The sequence below is a fragment of the Balaenoptera acutorostrata genome, chromosome 6 (genome assembly GCF_949987535.1).
Source record: "Balaenoptera acutorostrata chromosome 6, mBalAcu1.1, whole genome shotgun sequence".
Lineage (NCBI taxonomy): Eukaryota > Metazoa > Chordata > Mammalia > Artiodactyla > Balaenopteridae > Balaenoptera > Balaenoptera acutorostrata.
This window is the reverse complement of record NC_080069.1, coordinates 118,485,441-118,512,812: the sequence shown is the minus strand read 5'-3', so window position 1 is coordinate 118,512,812 and position 27,372 is coordinate 118,485,441. Positions and strand designations below refer to the sequence as shown.

The window sequence follows — 27,372 nt, the reverse complement described above, 5'->3', positions numbered from 1 at the left end:
TCAGCCAGCAGAGAACGTGCCGGCTGTGGGATCCTGGTGGGGCCCAAACCGGATGTGTAACAGGGGCTGCGTCCAGCTCATGTCCGGTAGCTGCCTCCGAGGAGCTTCCGGTTTCACGGGGCAGGCAGAGGAGCAGAGTTCATTATCTTCTAGGTGCCCGATAAATGGTCACTCCACAAACCAGTCCACGGGGCTGAGTGGGCCTCAGAGAGCTGAGGGAAAGGTCCCCCCATGACATGGAGACCTCCAAAGGCTACTTTCCGTTATAGATTTATTTGATATTTGAACCGAGTCTACAAGTTCAGACCCACATGTAACAGATTGCTTCATGGTTGTCAGAGGCTAGTGTGCATTATTTCTGAGGATGACATCCAATGACACGACGCAGAAAACACAAATGGACGAGTGCACATAATCATTAAGACGAGACGCTAAAACGTGCCTTAATGTCCAAGTGATCGATCTAAGGTGGGGACCCTTCTAAAGCGGGGACCCCGGTGACTGATCTAAAGTGAGCTGGCTTCCCGCCACCAGGCGCTGAGTGGGCTGCACATGCCAGGCGCCTGGGACAGAAACTGGAACCAGAACCTGGGGACCCTGCCCTCCCCGGCGGCAACCTCCTCACGCGGCCCCGCCTCCAAGTGTCCGTTGTGAAGGACCAGGTGGTGACAGGACTGACGTCAGCGGCTGAGGCCAGTAGTAGCACTGGGCAAACTCATGAGCGTGAGGTGGGAAAGCAGAGTCCGGGTGAGGGGGCTCCTCTGGGCTCCTTAACACGGCGACAAGGGATGGGGGTGGGGATGGAGCACCGTTCATCCGGGGATTAGCCAACCCGAGTCCCCTCCCTTCTTGGAAGCTCCGGAACATTCCCTTTGGCCAACAGTCACAGAAATGAGAGCCTGCCAAGATACATGGAGGAGAAAGAAAACAAGACACCAAAAACAAGACAAAACAATCCCCGCCCCAGGCGGGGAGAGGAACTACAGACTCCTGGACCAAGGTCACAGCAGATTCGGAAGACATCCTGCAGCCTGCACCCCGGGGGAAGGAAACACAATTCAGTGTCTTGCTGCTCTCCTCAAGGGGAACTGCTGTCCCACCCTGAGACCTCAACTCACTGGCCTTTAGTGTCCTTTTTTTTTTTTTTTTTAGTTTTTTCTTTTTAATACCCAAACCACCAATTTTCAAAGCTTAAAAAATTTTTTTTTTTTTTTTTTTTTACTTAAAAAAAAATCTAAACTGCTGCGGCAAACCCCAGGCCTGGCCTCTCCACCTGGTGGCCTGCTTTCCCATGGGCCGTGCCACCACAGCCCAGCCTGGCACCTCTGGGGTGACCGTCCCACAGCTAGTTCACCCTGGACCGCTCAGCTCAAGGCTGGGTGGGCCTTAAATGGTTTTGAAACCACCAAAAAAAGGAAAAGGGAAACACAGCCCACCCTTCCTCAGACACCCGCCATTGGAACTGAACTTTCTTGGGAATGTATAAGTTATCTGGAGGGAGGGGGTGGGAAGCGGAGAAAATAAATACCAAGAACTAAGTAGGTGTCCCTGGACCTCTGGTGTCGCTAGGCCTCTGGGGCAGAGATGGCCTCCAGGGAGGAGGCCCTGATTGTCCAAATACTGTGCTCAGAGATGGACTACAGGCCTCTAATCTCCCCCTCAGGCGCCTGCCCGGGGGTGGGGGGGGGGCATGAGTCTCGAGGAGAAAGGGGCCAGCCCCTCAGGTTCGGTCCTGCGGCCCAGCTCCTGCCCCGCCCCCACTGAGAGGCTGGGCTGGTCGTCAGTCAGGGGCTCCTGGGCTCCTGAGCCTGAGGCCTCCCCAGAGGCCCCGCTGCTGGCTGTTCTGGGCAGCCCGTGCTCAGCGCCCGTGGGCGCTCAGGCCTGCTCCTTGTCAGCCCTCCAGAGCCGCTCCTTCACCTCGGGGGGCAGAGTGTTGAACAGGTCCTCCTCCACCACCAGGCCACTGCGCTTGAGCAGGGGGCACTCGCCCAGCTCCACAGGCAGGCACTCCAGCCGGTTGCCCCGCAGCTCGATCTGGGTCAGGCTGGTCAGCTCGCCCACCCGTGAGGGCAGCGACTGCAGGACGTTGTTGCCCAGGTGCAGGGCCCGCAGCTTCCGGCACTGGAAGAGCTCCGGGGGCAGCGCCTCGATCTACAGGGAAGGAGCAGAGGGTGAAGTGAGGCGAGCGCACCTCGGACCTGGGCCTCTGGGCTTCCCTGCCCTGGGCACCAGCACCTTCTCTGATGCCCATTTCAGCTACCCCAGACCCCAGGGACCAACACAATCTGGGCCCAAGTCTGGCTAACTTTCCCCTGTTCTTTAGGTCTCAGCTCTGCAGTCACTTCCTCCAGGAAGCCTCCCTGACCTCCTGGTAACCTATGGCACCCATGTCCCCTGGACAGCACTGATCCCTTCCGTGGTGAAACTGCTTCATCTCCTGTCGCCCCCAGACAGGGGGCTCTGAGAGGGCAGGGCTGGGTGTGCCGTGCTCCCCGCTGTCTCCCAGCGCCTGGCACCCCAGAAGCAAATCACAGGTGCCAGCTACTCCCAATTGCACCCCCTCCTCCACCGCCCAGGGCTCACCAGGAGCCAGGCTGTTGGTCCTGCCTGGTTTAAGAACAATTTATGAAAGCAGAGCAGCCTGCTGAGAAAATTCCATACCCTTAATTGTTGCTGAGAATTGGGGAGAGCTCACCAATCACTTCCCCTTCCTGGGCCTCAGTTTCCTTACCTGTCAAGTCACAGGCTGATGGTGGGTGCGGGGAACCCAGTGTTGGCCCTTCAGAGCCCCCTCCTTCTGATTTTGCAAAATTTGAATAATGGGCAACACCCACATGCCACTTACTACAGGGCAGGTTCGCTCTGAGCGCTGATGCTATTAACTCACTGAACCCTCAGAACTACCTGTAAGTACTTTGTAAACACCCTTTCCATTTTACAGATGGGATAACTGAGGCCCTGAAGGAGCCAGCCTGCCTAGAGGTTCATAGCTGGAAAGTGGTGGAGCCAAGGTTCGAACCTGGCTCAACAGTCCGTGCTCCCAACTGTCCACACTGTTGACGGTGCAGACTGGGTGGGGACCTGCCGTGTCTCCTGCCACATGGGAAGAACCCCATAAAAGCCAGCTTCCTCCCCGCCCTCCTGTGAGCAATCAGCTACAAACACGAGCTCTTACTGAGCCTATTTTCCTACAACCACCTCCTTCAGATATGGTGGGCAGGAGGGACCCTTCCAGCAGGGCAGGAGCCAAGGGACTTGGGCCCGAGCCCATGTGAGGGTGACGGGGAGCTTGCTCTGTCACCGTCCCCATTTTCCCGCTGAGAAGGCAGAGGCCATGCCATGAGGGACACTGTGACCGTTTTAAAGGGGACTCCTGACCTGGGGCTCCAACGTGGCCCAGCGGTCAGGAATGGGGCAGAGGTGGCTTCCAGGTCAGCAGGGACATGAAGGTGAGAGGGCAGATGGGAAGCGGGCTCTGGCAGGACGGAGGGGCCAGAGCCTCCCAGAGACCCCACTGCGCCCGACACTGGCCTCCTCTGGTGACACAGACAGTGGCCAGGGAGCGGGAGAGGCTGGACCAGCAGGTGGCAGAGCTGGGGCTCACATCGGAGTTCTCCCCCTGACACGTCCCCTCCCCGGAGCACCCCCCAGCCCAGCAGCGAGCTCTTTCCAGGCGCACGGAGAGAAAAGAAGGTGCCTTCGGTGGCTCAGTGCCCCACCCGGGCCACTCCTGTCCTTCCTCGTGAGGTGTGCTCGTGCGCTGAAGGTGTGAAGTCGTTTCCCGTCACCCCAATCCCGCCCTCTCCCACCTCCTCAGGGACCTCAACGGCTCCCCCATCAGCACTGGCTCCCCCTCAAGTCCACCTGGTCTTTGAAAAAAAGACAACCCTCCCAGGAGCCTCTCCAGGCTTCCCAACAAACCGTTTGGAAAGACGCCGTCTCTCTCCTTGGCCCACCGTGATCTGGCTTCTGCCGCTGCCCACCCTGGAAACTACCTGGCCAGAGCCACCAACGGTCACTCCTAATCCACTGGACATGCATCTGTTCTCCTTTCACCTGACTCCCCCGTGGGCTGTGTGCCCACCCGCTCCTGCCTGGCCCTGCTCTTCGCCGTCCATCCCAAAGGCTCGAGCCAGACTCCCCTTCCTTCCATCCCTTCCCCCGTGACTTCATCGAGGACCCATCTTCACCCAGGAGCCTGGGGGGATGACTCCTTGAGCTTCAGGCTGACTCAACCTGGTCCCTTGGATGTCCCAACATGGGACCTACGCTCTCCTCTCTGAAAACCTGTGCCTTGTCCCAGACCTGGCCTAAATGACCCTCCAGCTACCCAGGCAGCCATGTGAGAAAACTCGAGTCACGTCAGACCTCTCTCTCCCCACATCCAATCCCGCCCACGTCCTGTGGATTCCACCCTCGAAGTCTCCCCCACATCCGTCCGTCCCGCCATCCCTGGCAGCCTTTGCCAGTCCGGGCCTCGCCCCCGCCTGACAGCTGCCCACGGGCTTTCTATCGGCTCTTGACCTCTCCTCTTGCCCCACCCCCAATATCCTCGAGTTGCAGCAGGAGCGAGCTCTCTAAATTCCAAGGCAGCATATTCCTTCGTCGCTCAGTCAATGGGAATTCGGTGAACGCTTTGCTCCACGTCAGGCACTGGACGAAAGAGCCAAGGTCCTTGTTGTCAGAGGGTCGAGGGAAGGGACGTGAGACAGATTATCTGAAACCAAGTGGGAAGAACAGGATGCTCCTCAAGCCCCGGCCTCGGGGGAAAGTCCAGATTCCAGGGGCTCAGCTCACCGCTCCTCCCCCTGGGCTCTCAGTTCCCTGTGGGCGGAGCCTCCTAGACTCTCCCTTTCCTCTTCACCTGGCTAACTCCTCCTTGTCCTGCAGGGCCAGGTGCGATGTCCCCTCCTCCAGGAGGCCCGCCTGCCCTGGGTTAAGTCCGGGTTGAGGCCACGCCTCTGTGCCCCAGCCTAGTCTCGTCCACTGTGCTAACTGCTGGTTGCCTGTCTTTCCCTGAGAGGTGAGCTCAGGATGGGCAGCCGGGGGCTTGTTTGTTCCTAGGTCCCCAGCTCCCTGCTCCACACTAGGAGCGCTCAAAAAACATTCACCAAATCAGTGAACCAATGAATAACCAAACAAGTGGACGCCCACTTATCGAGGTATTCGTTAACATGAGTTTAAACCTAAGAAAACAGAGGCCGAGGGCCTGAGCCGGGCCACACTCGCCCCTGCCTGTCCACTCACACATAGCCCATAGCCCGGGGTGGCTCACAAGGAACCGCCAGGCCCAGAGGGAGGAAGGGGGGGTGGGGCTCCTGCCTAAAAGGAGGAGCCTGACTAGGACTGGCCCAAGTGAACTTCTTTCCCTACAAAGGCCTCTGGCATTCCAGTGGGCGGGGACAGGACATGATTAAGCACTGTGCTGAACTGGGTGTCAGAGGGTCTCCTGCCTCGGGACAGCGTGCCTGCCCCCAGCTCTTCCTGAGGGGTGACCTCAGCCAACAGGCATGACCTGGCAGCCAGGCCTGGGGTGAGGAGCTGGGGGTGGGGACAGGTCGGGACTCGCACCCTCCACCCTCCACTGGCTGGCAAGGCCCATCAAGACCTGGTGCCCACACAGCTCCCGGGACAGAGTGGGCACCATGAGGGGTCCTTGGGATGCCCAAGTCAGCCCTGACTCCAGGGGCAATCTGGCCCCGCACTGTGCTCTGGGGGAGCCACTTGGTCCCCCTCAACATGCTAAAGGAGGTGTGTGTTTGTCCTATGCTCCCCAAATGGGGCTTCTCCCCAGGAGGCCAATTTTCCTGACCGGTGGGCCTGTCCCAGGCCCTGGAGGCGGATTCTCCAGAGTGAAGCAGCCTGGGATCTGACCTTCACCCCTGTACATTCTCACACATGCACACAGGTATAATTTGAGGGAGGGAGAAAGGATTTGTCAAAATCTCTGTGGTTTACAGGGAGAGAGGCTTAGGGAAGACGGGAGGGGTTCTGGTGGTCAGAGGTCTGGGGTGCCTGGACCCTCCAATCTGGGTGATGCTGGAGAAGGCACGTCCTTTCCTAGAACGGGGCATTTCAGGGGCTGCCTGCCTTCAGGCTGCTGGAGAGAGCTCCTGCCAGGAGGACTCACAGGATGCCGGGAGCAGGGTGACCAGCGCAGGGTGGACACAGAGCAGGAGCTCCTTAAACCCACGGGGCAGCTTCATGCTGCTGCCGGCAACAGAGGCGCAGAGGTGCTGGCTGGATTGGATCTCCCTCAGCGTCCCAGCCCCCGGCCACGGGCTTCCATCACCCCCAGCCTCACTGCGAGAGTGTCCACCCTGATACCACCCTCCTCACTGCAAGAGGGTTTCCACTCGGAGTAGGAACAAACCGGGATGACGTTCTTTCCAGTATCAACCTCCCTGCAGGGCCCCAGCAGGGGTGGGCAGGGCAGGGGGAGGTCCCCCCAGCAGCTGTGGCTTTGTTTCCACGGCAGAGGCCAGGCCACAAAGCCACAGGACCACCTGCCCTCAACCCCCACCTGCCTGCTTCCGCGGAGGGGCCCTTGGGTGGGGGGCTTGTCCAGACAGGCAAGGGGCTGGTGCACAGGAGCCGCCAGAGGTCTCGATCGTCTCCCGGGCGTGGCCTCCAGTACCGCGGGCTCACAACGGTTTGCACAATTTCCTCTCCAGAAAGGCAAGTGGTAACAAACCAGCCCTACCTAAGCCCAACTCTGCCCTCTGCCACCCTCAAAACGCAGAGGGGAAAGGGTGTGAGTGGTGCTGGGAGTTGCACCAGTCACCCCCAAAGTTTCTGTCCCTGTGGGCCCATCCTGGGCTCCAAATCTGGTCCAGGACAAGCTGAGAAAGACACTGCAAGCTCCAGGCTAAGTCCCACCTCCCACCACCGAGCTCCGAGAGAGCAGGGCAGGCCGTGGACCTCCTGCCCGTGCACATCACTGCCTTCGAGGAACCCGCCCAAGGCCACCTCGGGGACAGGCCCCGCCTGACCACACCATCCCTCCTGGCAGGTGAACTCTGCCATGTTCTGCGGCAGAGACGGCCTCCCAACCCCACAGATTCTGATTCAGCAGGTCTGGTCTGGGGCCTGGGAATCTGTATTTTCACCCAGCTCCTCCCAGGGGGTCCTGGGAACCACAGCTGAAGACTCCACACTCAGGAGCACCCCCGCCACAGGCCACTCACCCGGTTGGCCGTGACAGCCAGGTTCTGGAGGTTCTGCAGGAGGCCGATGTCAGCGGGGAGGAAGGTCAGGTTGTTGTGGCTGAGGTCCAGGTAGCGCAGCTTGCGGCAGTAGAAGAGCTGGGTGGGGATCTTCTCGATCTTGTTGCGGTTCAGGTAGAGGCGCTCGAGGTTGGTGAGGTTGCCGATCTGGATGGGGATGTAGGCGATGTGGTTGTACCACAGCTTAAGGCAGGTGAGGCGGTGCAGGTGCTGGAAACTGATGATCTCCTCGATGGTCTTGAGGTTGTTGTCCTTGAGGTCGATCTCCTGCAGGTTGTGGAGGCTGAAGATGGAGTGGGGGATCCGCTCCAGGTCGCAGCGGATCAGCTCCAGCTCCGTCAGGTTGGCCATCTTCTTGAGGCTGTTGAGGACGATGAGCTTGGTGCCCTCGTTGTTGATGGACAGCTTCTGCAGGTGCACGCCCACGTCCGTGACCACCTGCGGCAGCTTGCTCAAGTTGCTCTTGAGCCGCAGCACCTTGAGCCGCTTGAGCTCGCGCAGCCCGTCGATGACGATGTAGCGGTTGTTCTCCGCGCTCAGGTTGCCTGTCAGGTGCAGCTCCTCCAGCGTCTTCAGGCTGTAGATCCACAGCGGGATCTCCTTGATGTCCGTGAACTTGATGTGCAGCGCCCGCAGGTTCTCGCGCAGGAAGGCCAGGGCGGGTGCCTCGATCTTGGCGGCCGTGTGGTACAGCCACAGCTCCTTGAGGCCCGTGAGCTGCGCGATGCTGGGCGGGATGGTCACGTCGGGGATCAGCTCCAGCTTCAGCACCTCCAGCTCCACCAGGTCGAACACGGTGTCGGGGATGCCGCTGAGCATGAACAGGTGCAGCTCCAGCTTGTCCTGCGCGTTCTTGGTGAGCCGCTGCCGCAGTTTGTCCAGTGTCCACTCGTTGTTGAGGTTCAGCTGCCGCAGCTTGTTCTCACTCACCTCCGACAGGAAGACGGCAAAGCGCTTGGAGTAGAGCGGGTCGTACTGGTCGATGAGGTGCAGCATGAAGGCGAAGTCGTTCTTGACATCGGGGATGTCGCTGTAGCTGCTCTCCTCGCGGATGGACTCGAATGAGTACTTCTTGAGGGAGCGCCGGAGCATCCACCAGAGCGTGTACATGCAGATGAGGCCATAGAAGATGACCAGGCTGATGTAGAAGGATGCCAGGATCTTGAAGAGCGTGGCCAGGGGGTGGGCGCACCGGTACGTGCGGTAGCCCGTCAGGCTCTCGATGTCCACGGTGCAGTCCACGTCAAACTTGATGTTGTGCACGTAGTAGACGGTGTAGCAGATGATGAGGATGAATTTGATCACCTTGATGATGGTCTGCCGCATGTAGAGACGGTACACGATGTCCCCCTCCTCCACATGGGTCCGGAACTTCTTCACCTTCTCGAACAGTGCCTTGGCCTGCTCCCCCTCCTTCTTGTCCAGCACGCCTGTCTCTGAGCGGTCCACGATGCCCTGCTCGATCCGAGACTTGGTTCGCTGCAGCATGGGCACGGTGGCCTCCACGTCCTCGCTGACCGTCGACGACTTCTTGTCCGTGGAGCCGTTCATCTTGCTGAAGGCCGGCTTGGGGTCGCTCTCCTCCACCACCGTCTCCGACAGGGCTCGTGTGGTCCAGGGCGAGTCGAAGCACTTGAGCAGGATGGACACAAAATGCTCCAGCTTCGAGCTGGTGCGAGGGAACTTGAACCAGAAGTTGCTGCAGGCCAGGAAGATGAGTGTGTGCAGAAGCACCAGGTAGGGGAAGTACTTGGCGAACCAGTGCAGGCGGTTCTCGTAGCACACGGCGTCCACATAGTTGTACTGGTGCCTGTCCAGGTCATACTTGATGCCCGTGGGGCCAGCGTCGGGGGTCGGCAAGATGGTGGAGTTGGGGTAGCGGGGCTCTGGGCCAGGGGCCGCCCAGCCCCGGAACGAGTCGTTGCAGGAGTCCTTGGTGACCCACTTACACGGCAGGCAGATCATCTTGTCCTGGGTGACCTGCAACGTGCCGCCAAAAACCGCGATCATCAGCATGACGATGGAGATGTAGTCGGTGAACACGTCCCACCACGGCTTCAGGATCCGGTACGCTGGCTGCGTGTCCGCAAAGTAGCGGAGCTCTGTCACCGGAATCATGGTTCAACCTGAAAGGGACCCACGGGAGGGGGTTACTGCAGGGTGGCCTGGCTTTCTGAGACCCAGGGGTCAGAGGCAGGAGACAGTGGACCCACTGTCCAAAATTCTACCTCAAGTCTAGCTGTGAGTCACACTAGCTGGGCAACACTCATGGGCCAGCCCACGGATCGGCCTCTGTCTGGGAACCATATGGTCACCAGGTGGCTGGGAAACCACCAGAGGGAAGGCAGGCAGCCTCCCCATTCCACAGACAGGAAGGCTGAGCACTGAGATCCAGGCCACACTGACAGACCGCGAAAGCAGCCTCACAGGGACCCCCACGTTTCAGCAGGCGCATTCCCGAATTCCTGTCTAGACTCCATCCTGTTAATGATCAGACCAACCAGAGGGGCTAGTTGAAAACTTCCAGTTCACTCGGAACCAGCTGCCACGAAGCTGCGCCACTGGTCCAAAGAGATTTATTCAAAGTGTGAGAAAAGCCAAATGCAGAAGAGGGGGCTTAGTGTGAACTCACTTTTTTTTTTTGGCTGCGCCGCGCAGTATGTGGGATCTCAGTTCCCTGTCCAGGGACCAAACCCGTGCCCCCTGCAGTGGAAGCCCAGATTCCTACACACTGGGCGGCTGGGGAAGTCCCTAAATACCTGTGTTTTGACAAATGGGTCTGTTTCTGTTGGGAGAGGCACAAGGGTGCCCAGGTTATGGGACGGGGCCACATTATTTTGATTACCTATAATATTAATAGTGACAACAGTAACAAATACTTCATAAAACAGGGCCTCCCTGCAAACACCAGATGCTTCCCATCTCATCTTCCTCGGGCACACCGGGACGGGTAAGGACAGGAGGAAAGCAGACCTAGACCCCTTGAGGGAATAGGGGTGCTCAACAGAGAACGTGTGCCAGGCACCGGGCTGGTCCTTACCATGGAATCCTCCTCGTGGGGTCCCTTTGACATCAGATGCAGGGTCTACCTTTGGCCCCATTTCGCAGATGGGACGACTGAGGCTCAGGGGAGTCACCTGCCCAACGTCACTCTACTACTCAGGGCCAGAGCCGAGATCCAACCCAGGCCTGTCCCTCCACCTCCCCACTCGGGTCCTCACCACTGCACAGGCTCGCTGCCCACCTGCCCAAGGCCCCACGCAGGGCAGGGCCAAGAGACGGAGCCCAGGAGTCCAGCTTCCCTGCCCCGCCGGGGTTCCCAGAGCTCAGGTCACCGCAGGGCCAGCAGACACCACCACCTGCCCTGAGCCGGTGGCTCCAGCCCAGGGGTCAGCCCTCCTGGTGAGGCCGGGACTCACAGGCCACGGTGAGAGCCTGCCCCACAGGAAGGCCCGGGCCCCCTAATGACCAGCTGGCTCCTCACACCACCCACACTCCTGGGCAAGCAGCCGTCCAGGGGAGGGCCTGCTGAATCACGCAGCCGGCCCCCAGCTGAAAGACACCCCGACACTCCTCCCTCCCTTCCTGGCTCCCCGAGTCCACATCCAGGCAGGCGCCCAAAGATCGGGGCGGTGGGGGGGGGGGGCGGACGGGAAGGTAGGAGGGGCCAGGACAGAGGGCCCAAGAATGTGCAACAGCCTGCCCCTGGAGAGTCCGGGATGAGACTGCCAGGGCAGGATGCCAGACGCGGGGGGTGGGGGCGGCGGATGGCCAGGCAGGATGTGGTGGCAACCTCACTGCTCCCGGGGAGTGGGCGTGTCACGCACTGGAGAGCACTCAGCCTCTCATGGTGGGGAGCTGTCTCCGGGTCCTGCTGTCCCGGGGCTTTGCTTATGTCGCCTTCCTAACTCCTTCTGGGTCTCAGGTGGGAACTGTGCACAGCTCCGTCACAGGTGAGGGACCCTGAGGCTCCAAGAGGTGGGAGACAGTCCTATCCACCGAGCGTGGCTAGCTCCTCCCGCCCCCTGGTCCCCAAACACCTGTCCCGAAGCACGTTCTAAGCTCTCCGTTCAGCCCTTGGCCCGTTCCTCTGTGGGTAATAAATGTGACCACTAAAAGGCCCCTGCCCCAGGGGGCTCTCGGGCCAGTGTGAGCATGTGGGGAGGGGTGGGAGAGACGGAGGAGTGTCCAAATAACTAGACTCAAGTCAGGGCAGGGGGCAGCCATGGCTATGGCAGGAGAGATGGATGCCACCTCCCTGCTGAGAAGGGCTTCATGCAGGGGACGGTCCTGTGCTGGTCCCCGAGGCTGCCGGTGCCTCCTCAGCCCAGGCCTGCGCCCATGCCACTGTGCCGAGGAGGCCTCAGAGGTTCAGAGGGGCAGAGCCAGGGGCCCAAGTCACACAGCTTAGAAGGGCAGGCCCGGCCTCGTGTGGGGGACCTGTCTGGGAGGGGTCACCCTTTAGCTGCACCATGTTTCTGCCTCACCTCTGCCACCAACTCACTGTGGGACTCTGGACAAGTCACTGCCCCTCTCTGACGGCGTTTTGGGGGAAATCTGGAAAGAAGGTGCAGGCGCCAAAGCCCAGGCTTTAGTCCCCAGGGTGCCAGGGACTGCGCCTTCCCCACGACTGGCCCCCAAGAGGAGACGGCCAGGTGGTCGGGGCAGCCCCTCTGGAGTGGAGGTGACGGGGCGCGCGGGGGGGGAGCCAGCAGCCAAAAGCATGTGACCTGTGTGCAGGCCAAGGCTCTGCTGCTGCCTTGGCCTCGGGCAGGGTCCTCTCTGGCTCTCAGCCTCAGGTTCTTCACAAATGCCAGGGGCAGATTCCTCGCAGGGCTGCCCAGAAGAGCCCAGGGGACTCCATGCTTCTAAAGCACTTAGGACAGAGTAGGGCAGCAGGCAGTCTGCACTGGTGTCATCAATCTTCAACCTTTCCTCCAGATGCTGCTGGAGGACAAGGGTCTACCGCACACAGCAGGTGCTCAATAAAGGTATCAAGAGAGCGCCTGAGGAGGGATGGGCAAGAAGTGGGGTGGGGAAGGGCGGGGCCTGGGTGGTGGGCAGGGCCACAGCTTCAGATGGTCGGGGCAAGGGAGGAAGCTGAGGCAGCTTTGGGCCCCCTCCCAGTTCCTGCCCAACCTGGAGGGCCCTGGGGGGAACAGCTCCTGTTCTGAGAATGAGGGCCCAGCCCAGAATCCTCAGGAGCCCAAGAGGTGCACACTGTTTTGGCACCCTTTCTTTTTTTCTCACAACAGTTTCATTGTGGTAAAATACACAAAATATAAAATTTACAATTTTAACCATTTTTAGTGTTTTAACCATAACAGTTCGGTGGCATTCAGTACGTTCACTTTGTTGCGCAACCATCACCAACCATCCATCTCCAGAATTCTTTTCATCTTGCAAAACTGAAACTCTGTCCCCACTGAACATGACTCCCCATTCCCACCTCCCCAGCCCCTGGCAACCACCATTTTCCTTTCTATCTCTATGAATTTGACTACTCTAGGTATCCCATATAAGTAGAATTGTACAATATTTGTCTTTTTGTGACTGGCTTCTCTCACTTAATATAATGTCTTCAAGGTTCATCTATGTCTTAGCAGGTGCCAGAATTTCCTTCCTTTTCTAGGCTGAATGATATTCCTCATGCCCATTTTATAGATACGGAAACTGAGGCTTGGGGAGAGAAGTCACGTGCCCAACTTCACACTGCCTGTCAGGGATTAGAGGCCACCTTCAAACCCAGTTCTGGGGTGGAGCGCTGACAAGCAGCACTTCCAGGAAGCCATTCAGATGGAGCAGATCCCAGCTGACAGCTGCCCCAGGGCACACCTGGGGGTGGTCAGGTAAGCACCATAAGGGAAAAGGGGCCTTTTTTCCTAGTTACGGAAAGTTCCCTTTTCAGGAAGTTTCCTGTAGGCAGTGCATTCATCCCTTCCCTGCACTGAGGCCTCCGGTCCTCCGCAGCCAGGACTGCCCCTAGCAGAGGTGTGCAACGGCTTCTCTCCCAGGGCCTCAGTTTCCCCGTCAGGAAGGGAACAGAGAATCTGTCACGGATGTGCCCAGATTTTGTATAAGGTGGTCAAGGTACCAAGGGGCACGTGATCCAGGCCTCCGCCCACCCTGACACCTCCCTACCCACTGGCACCACCACAGACACTCCCTGGTCCTGGCAGTCCCTGCCTACAGCCAGCAGGGAGGGAGAGGCGCCTCCAGCAGCCAAGACTTGGTTACCCATCCATAAAATGCACATGGTAACAGATGCCCTGCCAAGCTCTCAGGACTTTCAGGAAGTCACAGGAGTGAGGTTTCCCCGACAGCCTGTGGGGGGGGATCTCAGGCAGGTGGAGAGCAAGGAAGAAGGGTGATGGGAGCTTGGAGGGAGAAGGCCAGCCGGGCCAGCCTGGGCTCTGCCACTCAGCAGTGGAGTGACGCTGGGCAGATGACTTCACCTCTCTAAGCCTTAGTTCCCCCATCTGTGGAATGAGGCTAAGACAGATGCAGACCTGGCCCCCGACAGCAATCCTGACTTCAACAGACAGTCGATGGGTAGATGAAAAGAGCGCAGAAGCTGAGCACGAAGGAAGGAAACGGAAGAAGGAAAAGCACCCAAGACGCCTGCCCTGACACCTGGCAAAGGGGCAGAGTTGGGTGAGGCCAGGCACAAAGGAGGCGGGCAGGAAGCAGATCCTGGTCCCTTAAAGAAGCCTCTAGAATACAACAGGGCCTTTTCAGCAGAATAAAGGAGCTCTGTATGTAATGCCATTTTGGAAAAAAGCGAGATCCAGAATAATAAATAAATACAATCCCATGCTGATAAACCCTGACCAACTTGGGGAACGGCTCCCTCTTAAAGTGGGAATAGGAGGCAGGATGAAAGGAAACTGGAATTTTACCAGCATGCCTTACCTTTGTGATTGAAAAGTAGTACAGAATTTAAAATAAATAGAGCCTAGAAGAAAAGAAAGAAAAAAATAAGCTCTCAGGTGGAGAGTTCAGATGTTCTTTTGTGGCTCTCAGAGGGCAGTCTCCGGAGGGTGATGGGGAGTCGAGGGTGATGGGGAGTCACGTGGAGTTGGGTCAGATCAGGTCTCTGCCCCAAGAGATGGAGAATCTGGAGAGGATCCTGAATAGAGGGCAAAGATTAAAGGGTTGAAATCGAGGTGGCTGAGAAAGACAAAAAGGCCCCCTGCCCTGCTGTCCTCTGGGCTCCCGTCCAGATAACCCTCCTTCTTCCAGAACAGATGCATTGTTTAAAGCTACAGACTGTGCCCGCCTGGAGGTCAGGGCTTGACACCCACCAGTGAGGTGGGGTTCACCCTGGCTGTACCAGGCAAACCTCATGGGCAAGAGACCACCAAGGGGTGGGGATGGGGGCAGACGGGGAGCCCTACAGGATGGGGACCACTCCAGATTCATCCCAGTCTCTGTGTAGAGCCTGGAATACCGAAAGTGGAGTAAAGGTTTGCTGAACTGGGCTGAGCCAGGAGGGAGAGGAAGTAGGAGGGAGGTTGGCAATTGTCAGGGAAAGACTCTAGGACAAAGGTTTAGTCACAGGAACGTTCACGGTGTTATTTATACCCCAGGAAAACTGGAAACAATCCAGATGCCTGTTACTGGGTGATTGGTTAAATACCTATTAAATGATCAGATGACGGACTACTATGAAATAATGGAAACAAGTTAGAGCAAAACACTTGATGACATGACAAAATATGTTAAATGCAAAAAGTAGGTAACAAAATTGTGATAGAGTAATAAGCCTCCTGCAATAACTTAGACGTATATTTGAAAAATATTGGCGGTGAGATTAGCCTGCTGTTTATAATCTTTTTCACCCCAAACTTACCCCTATTTTCTAGTATAAGCATATGTTACTCAGGTAATTAAGAAAAAAGATTTTAAAAAATCAAGATTCCAAAGGATCAAGAATAGCTAAAACAATTCGGAAGAATAACGTGGGAGGAGACTTACTATAAAGCTCTAGGAATTCAGCCAGCGTGGTGCTGATATGGGGATGGATGGATGCAACAGAGGACTGGAAGAGTGAGCCTAGAAACAGACCCCGAAATTTCTGGAAACTTAGACATGACAGTGTCCATGAAAGGAGCGGGCTTAGTTACTCACATGAAAAAAGCATAGCCCCATCTACCTCCTTACAGGAAAATAAATCCCAATGAGTTAAAGACCTAAAGTAAAACTTGAAAATGTTTAAAGAAAAATCTAAGAGACCATTTCGATGTCTTTAAGACAGGGAAGGATTTCTTATCACAAAGAATACAAATCCTTACAGGAAGAGATTGACCTATTGATCACATTAAAGTTAAAATGCATGCACATCGAAGGACATAATAATAAACAAATGAAAAGAACCCAGAGACCTGGAGGAGATATTTGCAATAGGTATAACTACCAAAGGATTAATATCCAGAACAAATACAGAACTGCTACAAATATATGAAAAAGACAATCCCACAGGCAAAAAATGGCAAAACATATGGCTAGACAATTCACGGGAAAAAAATACAAAAGGGAATTCAGGGATGAAACAACTCTTAATCTCATTACTAATCGGGGAATGCAAATTAAGACAGTCACGTGCCATTTCGCTCCCTTGCGATTGGCAAAAACGTTGAATTCTTAAATGAGGAGATAGAATGTATGTATGCATCCTCCAATGGAGCAATTTCGCTCCTAGGTAAAGATCTTAGAGAGTCACTTTACACATACGCGTGAAGCCACAGACAAGAATGATCACTCCAGAGTTGTTCCTAATAGCAAAAAATCAACAACCTAGATGTCCATCAACAGGAGAAAGTATAAATTGCTCTAAGCATCCGGTGAAATGCTAAAGCAGTAAAGTTAGTGAACTTCAGCTACACGTATCAACATGGACAGACCCCAAAACAATGCTGAACCCAAAAACAAGCTATAGAATAATACACACCTTATATAAGGTTTTCTGTAATGTACATATCCAAGTGTAGTGAAGGTATAAACACATGCATGGGGGCTTCCCTGGTGGCGCAGTGGTTAAGAATCCGCCTGACAATGCAGGGGACACGGGTTTGAGCTCCGGTCCGGGAAGATCCCACATGTCGTGGAGCAACTAAGCCCGTGTGCCACAACTACTGAAGCCCGCGCGCCTAGAGCCCGTGTTCCGCAACCAGAGAAGCCAACCGCAATGAGAAGCCCACGCACCACAACGAAGAGTAGCCCCTGCTCGCCGCAACTAGAGAAAGCCCGTGCACAGCAACGAGGACCCAACACAGCCAAAGATAAATAAACACATGCATGGAGAGCCCCAAAATCAGACCAGGATGCTAATTTCATCTAGAGAGGGAAGAAAATGGGATTGGGGAAGAGGCTTCAATTGTGCCTGAAATGATTTGAGACAGGGAGAGAGAGAAGGAGAAGGGGGGGGGGGGTGTGGGTGTGTGTGTGTGTGTGTGTGTGTGTGTGTGTGTGTGTGTGTCTGAAGCAATTATTGCCAGATATGAACGTCGAACAAAGCTGAGTCCTAGGTACAAAGATATCTGCTCCAGCTTTATAACGTTCGTGTGTGCTTAAACCATTTCATACAAAATTTACCGGAACAAGCATCTGTTTCTACCCCTCCTGGCCACTCCTCTCTCTGGTCCTCACACCTGCTGGGCTCAGCCGGAGGCAGCCTCTACTAGATGATCGCCAGGGCGGCAGATTCAGCTCCTCCTTCCAGCTGGCCTGCTCCTGGCTGGCGCAGTGGCACCTGCGGCCTTTGAGGACACTGCAGCATGCAGCATCAGCCCTGCCCGGTCCTGCCCTGCCCCAGGGAGATGCAGAACTGCATCTAGATGCAGCTAGACCCTTCCTACTGTGCAGCACATGCAGGTGCAGAGAAGCGGGACCAGGTTCCTGTGGCAGAACTAGGGCAACCCAGAGAGCCCCTCTCCTCCCCATGGTGGCAGGCAGATCTCGGGGAGTGTGAAGAGCAATAGCTTTAGAACTGGGGAGACATGGGTTCAAATCCAGCTCAAGCATGAAATAATTCCATGACTCCAGGCAAATTATTTAGCCCAAGCCTCTGTTTTTGCAACTTTAAAATAAGAACAGTGCTACCTACCTCATAGATCTGTATACAGTGACCCAAAAGATGTCCAAGGGATATTAAGTAATAATAAAATAAAAGATGTTGACCAGCATATAAAATATATGAAATATCATGCATGATAAAACAATATAAAATGTCACACAACAACAAATACTTCATGATTCCAGTATGTGGTACTTAAATTTGCTACTTTTGTGAGTAGAAAAAAATACTTGGGAAAAAAACAAAAGACCTCCCTCACCATGTGGTTTCTAAATATTGTAGAAGAGTTTACGAGAAGTACCTGCCATCTATCATGTAAGAAAAAGGTTAGCTTGCCCCTGCCTGCCCTACCCAGGTAACAAACACGCTTCGACAGGGCGCAGGGAAGCAACGCCTCAGGGTGGGTGAGCTCAGACCCCGGGACGAATGACTTTTCTTCTCTAAGCCACAGTTTCTTCACCTGTAAAATGGGAATATTACAGTACCTCAGAGGCTTATTGTGAGAATTAAAAATAACATAATGCGGGCTTCCCTGGTGGCGCAGTGGTTAAGAATCTGCCTGCCGGGGCTTCCCTGGTGGCGCAGTGGTTGAGAATCTGCCTGCTAATGCAGGGGACACGGGTTCGAGCCCTGGTCTGGGAAGATCCCACATGCCACGGAGCAGCTGGGCCCGTGAGCCACAATTGCTGAGCCTGCGCGTCTGGAGCCTGTGCCCCGCGACGGGAGGGGCCGCGATAGAGAAAGGCCCGCGCACCGCGATGAAGAGCGGTCCCCGCACCGCGATGAAGAGTGGCCCCCGCTTGCCGCAACTGGAGAAAGCCCTCGCACGAACCGAAGACCCAACACAGCCAAAAATAAATAAATAAATAAATAAATAAATAAGAAAATCCTTAAAAAAAAAAAAAAAAAAAGAATCTGCCTGCCAATGCGGGGGACACGGGTTCAAGCCCTGGTCTGGGAAGATCCCACATGCCACGGAGCAACTAAGCCCGTGAGCCACAACTACTGAGCCTGCGCGTCTGGAGCCTGTGCTCCACAACGGGAGAGGCCGCGACAGTGAGAGGCCTGCGCACCGCAATGAAGAGTGGCCCCCACTCGCCGCAACTGGAGAAAGCCCTTGCACAGAAACGAAGACCCAACACAGCCAAAAATAAAATTAAATAAATAAATAAATAAATAAAAAGTTGAACCTTCTTTTAAAAAAAAAAATAAAAAATAACATAATGCACATGTTATGGGACAACCCAAGGCCTGGCACAGAGGAAGGTGCACTATACTTATCCCAACCCACACGTCATTGCAGAAACCCACCCAGAATTTAGAGGGGGAAGACACCCAGGAGAGCGCTGAGCCACAAGCACAAATACCTCCAAGCTTCCCCAAGGCCCCCAGTACCTCCCAGGACTCAGAGACCACACTCAATGGCCTTGAACTTCTGGAGCCCAGGCTCAGGACCCCAGGACAGGACAGGACAGAGACAGAGAGCTGGCGAGCGGTTCGCAGAACCACCCCTTAGGTGTCCAGCCTGGTCCACGTTGTTGATTTCCTCCTGAAGCTTCTCACAGATGGGGAAAGAAGTCAGAGAAATGACTCGCTGCCCCTTTGGGCGACCACCCAAGCACGCTCCACCCCCATGCTGGCCTGCAGAGATTTGGCTTTCACACCTGAGCCCCGGCAGGCAGGCCAGGCTGTGGGTAAACAGGGCACAGAGAGCCTTTTGTTATAGCCCAAATAGAGAGGCTGGGAAAACTTCCCAGGGGGGAGGGAGGGGAGGCAGGAGGCTTGCGCCCCTCACCCCTCCTCTCGCCCCTCCTCAGTACCTTGGGGAGGCTGTCCCTCCAAGGCTCTCCCAGGGAAGGGGGAAGGGCCACCCCCAAGAGGCCGGAGGAAGACACTGGGTCACAGGTCTTGTCCTGGGAGTGCTCTGGGCCTGTGAATCTGCTCCTCGGTCAGCACCCTGGGGCCTCCTCTGCTCCCAGAGCAGGAGGGGAGGAGAGGGCCCGCTCTGGTGCACACGGCCCACACCCGCCCCAGCACAGGCACTGCCCTGGAGGTCCCCACACCCAGCCGGGGAGAGTCGGCAGCTGCGGGCTGGGGGGCACCACCTGGCTCCACGCACCCTGCGTAGAAGGGCACACCCTCACTTTCCGGGGAAAGAAGAGGGGAGCCGCCCAGGGTGGGAGGGGGGAGGGAACAAGTTTCAGTTCCGAACTCCTCCGTGTGGGCTGGGCCTCCCAAACAGGTTGGTCCTCATGCTCCTAGTGCACACCTGCAAGGGTACCGGCGGCCTCCGGTGGGGGGGGGCGAAGGGTGACAGGTGAAGGACACCCACCTGGGGCTTCCCGCAATGGCTCCCCGAGGCAAGTGCTCAGAGGCAGCAGGCCAGGCCTGAGGCTCAGGCCGTCCCCTCACCCCACCAGGCTGGCGTGTTACTGACATGAGCTCCGGGTCACTGACGTGGACTGTGGGCCAGTATTGCGCCTGGCACTTCCTGGGCCTCGGCCCGCAATTTCCAGGAACACAGGTAAGGCGGCTCCCCACTTCACCAGTGTGTGACCTTGGGAAAGTCACTTCCCTCCCAGGGCTCTGGTTTCCTCATCCATGAAGTGGCCGCTGAGTCTATTCCTGGTAGGGCGGTGGTGAGGACTGAACGGGGCAGTCCATAGAAAGCGTTTGGCTCAGGGCCTGCCACGTAGTAAGACTCTGTAATGTCAGCTGCTGTTATCATCATGGGAGGTTTTATCAGTCCCTTTAGGGGTGTGAAATCTGAGGCCCAGAGAGGTTAACTGACCTGCCCAAGGCCACACAGTTAGAAGAAGATGATGGGGAAGATCACCCAGGTCTGCCTTTCCATTGTGCCCACCTGTCACAAAGGCCAGCAGGTCTCCTGGACCTACCTGGGCACCCAGACCCTGGAAATGCTTCCTGGGACAAGACCCCCATTTCCAGAGGGGTACATGGAATCAAGGTCTCTGCAGGGAACTCTAGCAGGCCATACTCAGGAAACTTTGGGAGGGAGCCCAGCTCTGGGTTTGAGCCCGGAAGCCAGGTGCTGGGTCTGGGCCCATGGGGGGCAGAAGGGCCTTGAAGACAGAGGCCTTGATCTGCTTTGAACACCAGCGCCGCTTTCCTAGACAGCGTACTAAAAGTGGGCAGGAGCACCCAAGGGAGGCCGCAGACTCATCTGCTGAGATCCAAGGGGATTGGGACCAAGGGGGCCTGGCCGAGGGTAAGCCGTCTGTTGCCTGGCTGTCTGGGCTGGTGCGGGGCTGCCCCCAGGGATTCTGACCCAGGGCACCAGCCGGGAGATGTGACAGGATTCCTATGCCACCCCACCCGGTCGGCACGTTTGCCAACAGGCCAACTCTGCAGGGGGCATGAGGTTGGCAGTGGCGCCTCTGAGGGTGCCCAGGTGCCATGTGAGAGCCATGGAATTTTACAGCCACTTCTACTCCAGTGGAACACGGCTCCCGGCATGAGGCTGTATCGCAGTGTCTATTTAATTTTGAGGTTTTAAGTCCTCAAGAGACAGTTAAACAAAGAACTTTTTACGAGATGTGAGATGCAGTAGAAACGCGTCGGGAAAGCGCACAGGGAGATGTTTGTGGCTGGGTGTAAAAGCTGTTCTAGAGACCTCATCCGCTCGCACATACACACTGAAATCCAGGGCCTGAGGGAGCCCAGCCCCGCCTCCACACCAAGGGCGAGCCTTCTGGCGGCAGCTGGTGGGGACCGGCGCCGACAGTCGCCCTGGTCAGTGTTGGCCGGCACAGTCGGCAGACCCCCAGCCTCACGACGGCCTGCGGAGTGTCTTCAGAGTGCAGGTTCCTGGGCCCACCCCCCAACTCGGACTCTGGAGGACTGCGGTGATGGGTCCAGGGGAACCAGCATTTTGAACAAGCTCTCGGGCGACTCTGAAGCACCCTGAAGCCCGAGAACCTAGAGAAAGAGACAAACGGAAGGTGGGGTAGAAAGAGCACAGGCCGCCAAGGCAAACAGACCTGGGTTCGCGTCCCGGCTCTGCCACCTGAACTGTACGACTTTGGGCGGAAGCCCTCGTGCCTCGAGCCCTGGTCTCCTCGCCTGTAAAAGTGACACAACCTCACCCAGGAGGCGGTGGCGGGTAAGATGGCAAACTTCAGTGACCGGCGCGCCGCCTGGGCTCGGACCGCGGCCACCGTGGACGTGAAGGCTCTGCTGCTGGAAAGAGGGCAAGCAGAGCATCGTCCACCGAGAGGCCAGCTCCCCGGCTCCCACAGGAAGCGGCCACAAGTGGCCTGTGCCGGAAGGAAAGACTCCAGGGAAGACTGGGAGAAAGAAACAGGGGAGAGGGAGAGGGTCTGGACGGAGAGCTGAACACCGCCAGCCGAGGGACGCGTCTCTGCACAGACCTCACTCCCAGGGTGGTCCCTGCCGAGCCAGGCTGCCAGGCCGGGGTTCTTCCTGCCGAAACCCGGCCTGAGGTGTCTACGCCCCAGCAGAGCATCTTTAGACCCAGGTCCCAGGGCAGCACCCCCCTGTCCCCCCACCCCATCACCCTCAAGGCTAAAATCTGAGAGGAGCGTCCAGGAGGACCAAGATCGGGCCGTCCACCAGGACAGCCAGGTGAACGGACTCAGGGCCAGGCTCAGGCCAACGCAACACAGCAGCCCCTGCCTCAGGCAGACAGAGGAGGGCCAAAACCTGGAGGCCAAAACCTCTCAGGCTGGCCCACACCATTCCTCCCTGGCACAGAGGAGCAATTCTGATCTCAGATAAGTAGGACCTGCTGCTTCCTGCTCATCACTGGCCAGAGAGCTCGACTCAGGCTTCCCCTCTCGCAGGGGGAGGTAAGAGCTCCTCAAAACCAACAGGAAACTCCTACAGGGCAGGGCTGGGGTTTGCTGACCTTGTCCCAGTAAACAGGATAGTCAACAAAATCACACATCAGGCACTTCCCACTCCTGTCTGCTGCTGAAAATGCCCTGACAAACAGCTCAAAAACCCCAGAATGGGAAGACAGGGGAGCAGTGGGGGTGGGAGGAACGGGAGCACGTCGGGACCTTCTGACAGGACTCACCCACAGCTCTACCCTCGCCTGGGAAAGAGGTCCAGGGCGGACCATTAAATGAAACAAGAGCAAGCCGCAAACCAGCAGCTCTAACAGGACTTGGTTTTAGGAAAATAAGCAAATGGTAAAAATACATGTGGGAGAACCTACCCCTCCTCACTCGAATCTCTGGAGATAGAGATCAAGGGAGACTCTCACTTTCTACATGACATTAAAATAAAGACATTATAGGGACTTCCCTGGTGGTGCAGTGGTTAAGAATCCACCTGCCAATGCAGGGGACACGAGTTTGATCCCTGGTCCGGGAAGATCCCACATGCCTCGGAGCAACTAAGCCCGCGAGCCACAACTACTGAGCCCACGCACCACAACTACTGAAGCCCGTATGCCTAGAGGCCATGCTCCGCAACAAGAGAAGCCACCGCAATGAGAAGCCCACGCACCGCAACGAAGAGTAGCCCCCACTCGCCGCAACTAGAGAAAGCCCACACGCAGCAATGAAGACCCAACGCAGCCGCCAAAAAAAAAGCCTAGATGGGAGAGGTGGAGGCAGGGAGCCCTCGGACACAGAACAAAGGACCCCAGCCCAGGATTCCAGGACCTGGCTCAGGTCCCACATCCCTGCCTTCTTCCCGATGAGTTTGGGCAAGTTGCTTCCTCCCTCTGAGCCCCAGTTTCCACGTCTGTAAATGGGGGATCAAGGCCACTCCCTGAGCTTCCGCAAATGACCAAAGAGATCACTGATAAGGTTTGTTTTACAAATTATTAAGCAGCTTATACATACACCTGCTGATTAGGGAACATGTTCTAGGACACCCTGTGCCACCTTCCCTATATCAACATATTTAATCTTCAAAATACCCTAAAGGGAGGCAAGGTGCTAATATTATCCTCTTTCCATAGATGAGAAAACTGAGGCTCAGAGAGGTACACTGACTGGCCCACAATCACTTGTCGAGCATATGACAGCTGGGGCTCAAACCCAGGCCTGACTACAAAGTCTGGGTCCTAACCAGTGCACGCTCCTGCCTTTGGGAACTGTTTTCCAAAGCACAGGCCGAGGAACCCCCGTCCCCAAAGACGTCCACGTGATCAAATGAGTGTGGGGAAACACGACTTGCTAGCTCCCTCTCAGAGACTTGCCATGCTCTCAGTGAGCTCTGAGACATCCTTCAAGGCTCTGAGAAGTCCTGCAGCACAGACTACGACAAGGTACTTTTCCCGGAGTCACCTGACCACTGTGACCAAAGAAACTGCTGTTCCACAGAACACACCTCAGGAAACGTGGTCACGAGACGGCATGAACAACCACCCAGAGTGACAAAAACCAGGGGTTCGCCATACAAGTTCACGCCAGCCTGACTATGGCAGCCACGTGCTACTCAGCTGGCCACTGAGTCAGGAGAAGGAGGAAGAATTCTGTTTTCTGGCACCTCTGCCCTAGAAGCCCAGGCCTTCCAGCGAGAAAAGCAAAGGGCTGCAGGGACAGAGACACCACCCTTTGCCCTCCAGGCACCTGCTCGGGCCGTGGCTGGCCTGGAGCGTGGGGGTCCAGTCCTTACCCTGTGGATGGCTCTGCTATCTGCGAGTTGGCTGTCGGTGCTGAGGCTGGCCCACGTCTGTCTGGGCAGGGTCCTGGCATTCCTTTTGCTCCATGGAAGCTGCCTCCCTACAAGGAAGCAAGAGCTACAGTCAGCAGGGACGTGTGTGACTATCAGCGTTACCTGCTGTGCTGCCGACAGTTTCGGAGCCCCTGCTCGGTGCAGGGCCTGGGCTGGGCTCTGGGGTGATGACAGAGAATAGGATAGTCTGCAGGGGATATGCCAAGGCAACAATTACAACTGGCTCTTGAGAGCCCGGGGCTCTGCTAGGGGGGAGCCCGGGCCCTATGGGAACATGGAAGAAGCACTAGACCTAGACTAGTAGGGTCAGGGAAGGCTCCCCAGAGAGGGTGTTGCCTGAGCTGACTGCTGGGGAAGAGTGGGAGTTGGAGAGAGAGCATTCCAGGGAGAAGGACCAGCACATTTGCCTCGAGGGGAGAGAACACGACATCTAGAGCCTGCTGAGTGGTCCTGGCTGGATCTAGGACTGGAGGCGGGAAGTGGCGAGGTGAGCTACAGCAGGGTGAGCTGGATCCAGGCAGAGACACACCCTCAACCCAGACACATGAGTTCGACTCAAACACAAAACCCAACCATCACCTATAGTCAAGAAGCATTTAGTGAGCATCTACTACATGCCAGGCACTCTGCTCAGAACTGTTCACAGGAGCCACCAAGACAAGTTAGGAGGGTGGGGAGAGAAGTGTGGTCAGGCTACAGCAGGGTAGGGGGAGTATTTAAACCAGCCAGGCGCTGGGAGTGTGGCCCAGCCATCAAGGAAGGCCAAAGGACAAGGAGGAGTTAGCAGGAAGGGGGGCGGGGAGGCGTGGTTACACAGACAAAGGGATCGTAGAGCCTTTCAGCTGTTTACACCACTGAACATTTATCACACCTACTCAGTTCTAGGCACTGTGCTAGGAGGAAAGAAGCAGGAGATAGTCTCCAGACTCACAGGGAGACAGTCAATAACCCGGCAACCCCACACAGAGCGATGGCAGCTAGACAGTGAAGCACCTGGGTCTATAAAGGCACAGAAGCCATGGGAGCCAGCCTCTACCCCTACCTCTACCCTCCTTGGCAAAGACAGGGATACCCACTGAGGCTGGGAAAGCCAGTCACTTGCCCATGACAGAGGCAGGCCCAGAACTCAGGCCTCTGGACTCACTGGCACTGATTCTTCTAACCCTTCCTCTTCCAGGAAACACACGCTGACCACCCCCTACACATTCACCCACAGCTAATGCCTCTTTCCTCTGGGCTGCCTCTGTAATATTTCTAGTATTATGCTGGCCACTGTATCAACGTATTCCTGTCTGCCTCTCCTCCCAGACTGTAGCCAGGGACTGTGTTCTCGTAGCACCATTCCTGGCCCAGACCAGGCACTTACCAAAGGATGGTTGAATGAATGAATGAATGAATGAGTCAAGGGATGGAGAGGTGGTGTGCTGGGCTCCAGGGCCCCACATCCAACCCACCGGACTCCCCGTGAAAGCCTGTGAAAACCCAGAATCACCTCCACTCTCAGGAGAGTCAGGAACCAGGCCGATCCCTTCGCTCCAACTCCTGCAGGCGAGGTCCAGGCCAAGCCAGCTCCCTGAGTTCTGACCTACTGGGACAATCCTCAGGAGCTTCCACTGTCCAGAAAGGCCATTCGAAGTTTGCAGAGGAAACAGCTTCCTAGTGGGTGTGCCCAAGGGATGGAGTATTTGGTTGAGTTCCAGGGGAAAGTCACAAATATTTCTTGGGCTCTTGCTCTGTGCCTCACAGCCCCCGGAAGGCAGAGGGGCATTAGAGCTAACCCCAAAGAATCTCTAAAACTGGGAAGACAGGGAGGCAGGGGCCAGTCATTCATGCCCCAGCACCTCTCCAAAAGCCAGTCCTCCAGCACTGTCATCTGTCCTTGCCTCCCCTCCTGAGCCAGAGGAAAACTTGACCTTCACGAAGGCAATGCCAGTGTGACTGAGCCGTGGGCACTGCCCAGTCCCTCTGAACAAAACTCTCACTCCCCCATCCCCTCCACAGGAGGGATCACCAACATCAGACCTCCTCCTCCTGCCTCCAGTCTGTCTGTCTGCCACTCTGTCTGCTCAAAGGGCAGGATACAGTTCGTCAGGGGTAAAAGGTACCCCTAATGGAAAAGGTGGGAGAGGTCCCTGGGAGCCTTTCAGCTCCCCCAAATCCTTCCTCCACAATTTAGGCCCAAATTCCCTTTCCCGCACCAAGCTCTCTCCCTCCTCATCCTCATACCTCATCCTCAAAAGGCTTCCGGGGGTAGGGCAGGAGAAGAGCCCTCCGGGGAGCATGGTCACCAAGGGGCGGCCCCACCCTTCCAGCCAAGTCCCCACCAGGAGGAGGTTGCCAGCCACCCCCCACCCATCTCTCCTCCTTTCCAAAAAAGGCAGCACATGCATCAGCTAAGAACCAGCCCAATCTTGGTTCAGTCCAGTCCAGACCAGGGGAAAGAAGCAGTCAACAAAAGGAGCAGAATCATCATGAACCTCAAGAACCAGCGGCTATGCTGCTTCAGCCGGGGAGCCAACTTTGCCGGGTCTCCAGCCCAGACCGCATCAGACCTGGCTCTCAGGCCCATCTGGATGCACAGGACAGCGGCAGGGTCCGGAGCCTCGGACCCTGGACTGGGCTTCCCAGCAACCCCAGCCCAGACAGGCCCCACAAGCCTAGCCAGGGATCTGCCCCCAAGTCAGGGCACAGTTCCAGCCCAGTCAAGAGGAGGGAGGGGTGTAAGGGAAGAGGAGGGGGCCAGGAACCCAGGAGAAGAGAGTAAGGGGAACCTTTGAAAACAGAAAAAAAAACCTGCCAAGGAGAAAGCCCAGAGGTGGAACCTCTAGTAAGGGAGGCGTGTGTGTGCGGAGGGGTGAGGATCTGGGGGAACCCAAGGGATGACAAGGGGACCTGGGGAGCCGAGGCGGAAACTCCCGGTTATGTAGAGCGCAGGGAGGCACTGGGGTGCCTGGGAGGGGGCTCGCGCGCCGCGACACCAGGGAGAGGCGGGGGGGCCCCGGTGACCCGGCGGATGGGGAACCCGGAGGTAGGCCGAACTGAGCTGCCGCGGGAGGCCCCCAGGGAGCCGGCCCCGGCGGGCAGAGCCCAAGCTACCCAGGGTACCCGGGGCCGGGCAGCTGGCCGGGGACGTACAGGAGTGGATTTCGAAAGGTGACAGCTCGCACCCCCTTCCCCACCCCACCCACTCACCTGGGCCCGCCGCGCGCGGCCGCCCAGCCGGCCGCCCCGAGCGCCTGCTGCTCTGTCCCGCCGCCAGCCGCTGCGCCCCTCCGGCGCCTCCTTTTGTTTGTCCCTCACTGCACCACTCAGCCTCCTCCGCCCCGGAAGTGACGTCACCTTCGGGCGCGAACGAGCTACCAGGGCGTTGCCATCTTTTTGAGGGGAGCTCTCTTCAAG

General features: G+C 56.8%; 1 protein-coding gene across 2 annotated transcripts; it reads right to left on the bottom strand.

Moving 5' to 3' along the window:
• Nucleotides 1–254: 254 nt before the first annotated feature.
• On the bottom strand, nucleotides 255–27,305 carry LRRC8A (leucine rich repeat containing 8 VRAC subunit A). 2 transcript variants are annotated; one of them, XM_057548516.1, is made up of 5 exons: nucleotides 27,166–27,305; nucleotides 23,914–24,020; nucleotides 14,139–14,355; nucleotides 7,188–9,352; nucleotides 255–2,151 (listed from the first exon to the last, which is right to left on the bottom strand). In XM_057548516.1, the coding sequence occupies exons 4-5, from the start codon at nucleotides 9,342–9,344 to the stop codon at nucleotides 1,876–1,878; spliced, it is 2,433 nt and encodes an 810-aa protein (XP_057404499.1). In that variant the 5' UTR covers nucleotides 9,345–9,352; nucleotides 14,139–14,355; nucleotides 23,914–24,020; nucleotides 27,166–27,305; the 3' UTR covers nucleotides 255–1,875. The 2 variants fall into 2 exon arrangements, with proteins under 2 accessions (XP_057404499.1, XP_007194600.2); XM_007194538.2 differs by lacking the exon at nucleotides 14,139–14,355.
• Nucleotides 27,306–27,372: the final 67 nt, after the last annotated feature.

Excerpts from the sequence above, each read along its gene's own strand:
- LRRC8A (XM_057548516.1), bottom strand. The coding sequence starts at position 9,344 with ATGATTCCGGTGACAGAGCTCCGCTACTTTGCGGACACGCAGCCAGCG. Across the intron at positions 2,152-7,187 it reads TGGCTGTCACGGCCAACCGG|ATCGAGGCGCTGCCCCCGGA; the intron begins GTGAGTGGCCTG and ends CCTTCCCTGTAG.